Source organism: Pungitius pungitius, chromosome 1 (genome assembly GCF_949316345.1).
Source record: "Pungitius pungitius chromosome 1, fPunPun2.1, whole genome shotgun sequence".
In the NCBI taxonomy this organism is placed as follows: domain Eukaryota; kingdom Metazoa; phylum Chordata; class Actinopteri; order Perciformes; family Gasterosteidae; genus Pungitius; species Pungitius pungitius.
In genome coordinates, this window is record NC_084900.1 from 709,556 (window position 1) to 712,055 (window position 2,500).

A 2,500-nucleotide genomic window follows, 5' to 3' on the forward strand; every position below is an offset into this window, starting at 1 on the left:
TTCTCCATTCATCATAATGACTTTGACCTTTTTTTGTTCAGTGTTACACTTACTACAGACAGTACATACATATGTGTTGTAAAATATTTTAGAATATTGTTTTTGTACTCAGAACACACAAATACACGGTAACAAATATATTTTATTTTCCCCACGAAAACAATGCACACAGTGTACACCCCAACCAACACAAAGTTGCACATACAGTGGTCTACATACAAAACAACAGAAGAATTTACTGTATAAGTTACAGTAAAAACCTATGCTGCATCCTCTCTTCTGTTCCGGTCTGTTCCAGAGAACCTCCTCCACATCACAAGCAATGTTTTCACAGGCCAAGCAGTGGGGGAAATATCGCTCAGCATGTCCAATCCAGCCATGAAAAGCATCAACTGCTTTATCTCCACATGCGTCTTCCATAGCTTGGAGAAGGGGGATATGCGTTTGTGGATTTCGGTCACACACTTTCCATCTCCAGGCAGAAAAGAATTCCTCCATAGCGTTGGTCAACCAAAGTGGCTCAGATCTCATCAGAGTTTACGGTCCTTGTCCTTGTCCTCCACCTCCTCCTCCTCCTCCTCCTCCGCCTCTTACTCTCACTCCTCTGGCTCTGTTTCTAATGTTGTAGACATGGGAAAACACCTGTCACACAGTGTTACATTTACGAATCAGAGGAGGAGGAGGAGGAGGAGGAGGAGGAGGAGGAGGAGGAGGAGGAGGACAAGGACCGTAAACTCTGATGAGATCTGAGCCACTTTGGTTGACCAACGCTATTGAGAAATTCTTTTCTGCCTGGAGATGGAAAGTGTGTGACCGAAATCCACAAACGCATATCCCCCTTCTCCAAGCTATGGAAGATGCATGTGGAGATAAAGCAGTTGATGCTTTTCATGGCTGGTAGAGTTCTGAGAGTATGAGGCATGCTTTAAGAAAATGTTTCTAAGCAATCGAGAAAAAGATATCAATGAAAACGACATGGTAAAATCATAGTGAGCCCCCATTATGTAAATGATTCAATTTATTGATAAGACTTATATGGTAGTTATATGCATTGACAACATGTCAAATTGATCACATTGTGGTACTCTATGGTTACGTAACGGCTGACGTTCTACTGCTGGGGGATCGTCCAGCCTGAAGGGCCCGGCCCCCCCTGGTCTGGGCGAGGAGGCCTGTAACATCAGGTGTGTTGAATCGCTCTTAGTCTCTCTTAGTTTAATTTTGCAGGAGTATTGAGGGGTTTTGCCCATTGTGTGTGTGTTTTTTGATTTGTGTGTAGAGTTCTGAGAGTATGAGGCATGCTTTAGGAAAATGTGTGTAAACAATATCAAAATGTGTGTAAACAATATCAATATCGATATTTTATTGATATTGATATCAATATCAATAAAATATCAATAAAAGTTAGAATGCAAAATGTATTCCGCTGCCTACATTTCTGTGGGAGCAGTAAGTAATCATTTGTGAGATTTGTCCTGCAGTAATGCTGATATTATGTTCTTACAGTTTTCCCATGTGACGAGTCAGTGTGCATAGTAGGGCAATTGACTTTGGAATATTGAATGACAGTGTGTTTCTTGTGAAAACAATATTTTCTTCATGAAATTGTGCAGAGAATGCAGAGAATTGTGTGTAGTGTTTTGAAAAAAGTGTGTTTTAGAACTGCAATTTGAGTGCAAAGCAAGAATTGTGCTTGTAGTTTAGCAGAATTGGTTCAGGGGTTTGGTGCATGAGTTACACGTTGTGGTCATTGTGTGTCAAGTACCAGTATTTGTGTGTAAACAATTGAGAAAAACTGTAACAAATATTGCCCCCCCCCCCTCCTTTATCCACACTGTGTGTGTGTGTGTGTGTGCGTGTGTGTGTGTGTGTGTGTGTGTGTGTGTGTGTGTGTGTGTGTGTGTGCGCTCACTGTTGGCCAGTAGCTGCTGCTGCTGCTGTTGGAGCTGTTGTTGATTGACAGCTCCGATGGCCGGCCCCCTCCCTCCTCCTCCTCCTCCTCCCCCGTGGGCTCCAGGGGGGGGGCTGGTCAGACGCTCCTTATCCCAGGAGCACTCGCTCCCTCCTGGGGAGACACGCACCACGCTGAGGTCATTCCAACATGAATCATGTCTTTAACATCTGTTTTATATTGAGCTTTAAACATATTTTTTTTAATCAAGTGGATTTTCTCAAATGAAAAAGATTAAGTTTAAACTCATCATCATTTTATTTATTAGGAAAATGTCTGATGAACAAAAACAAAATCTAACAGCAAAAGAAATAAAAATGATGTAAAAGGATTCTATAATATATTGATTAAATAATGTTTTTTTAGCTTTTTGAATTTCTAACAATAAATGTATTTACTAAATATTTATTGCAATCGAAATCCCTTTAATAAACTTTAATAAATGCTTAATAATCAGTCAGTTAAAACAACCTCTAAAATCACGAAGCAAAAGGTTCACTTCCTGTCTTCACACCTCCCTCCCTCTCTCTCCCTCTCTCATCCATCTTC

At 40.8% G+C, this 2,500-nt stretch overlaps 1 protein-coding gene across 1 annotated transcript in view; it reads right to left on the reverse strand.

Moving 5' to 3' along the window:
• dachb (dachshund b) overlaps nucleotides 1-2,500 on the reverse strand; it is a 43,663-nt gene that overhangs the window by 1,814 nt on the left and 39,349 nt on the right. The window contains exon 4 of the mRNA XM_062561814.1: nucleotides 1,907-2,065. Coding sequence (XP_062417798.1) covers nucleotides 1,907-2,065 — 159 coding nt within the window. The remainder of the gene's footprint in view (nucleotides 1-1,906; nucleotides 2,066-2,500) is intronic.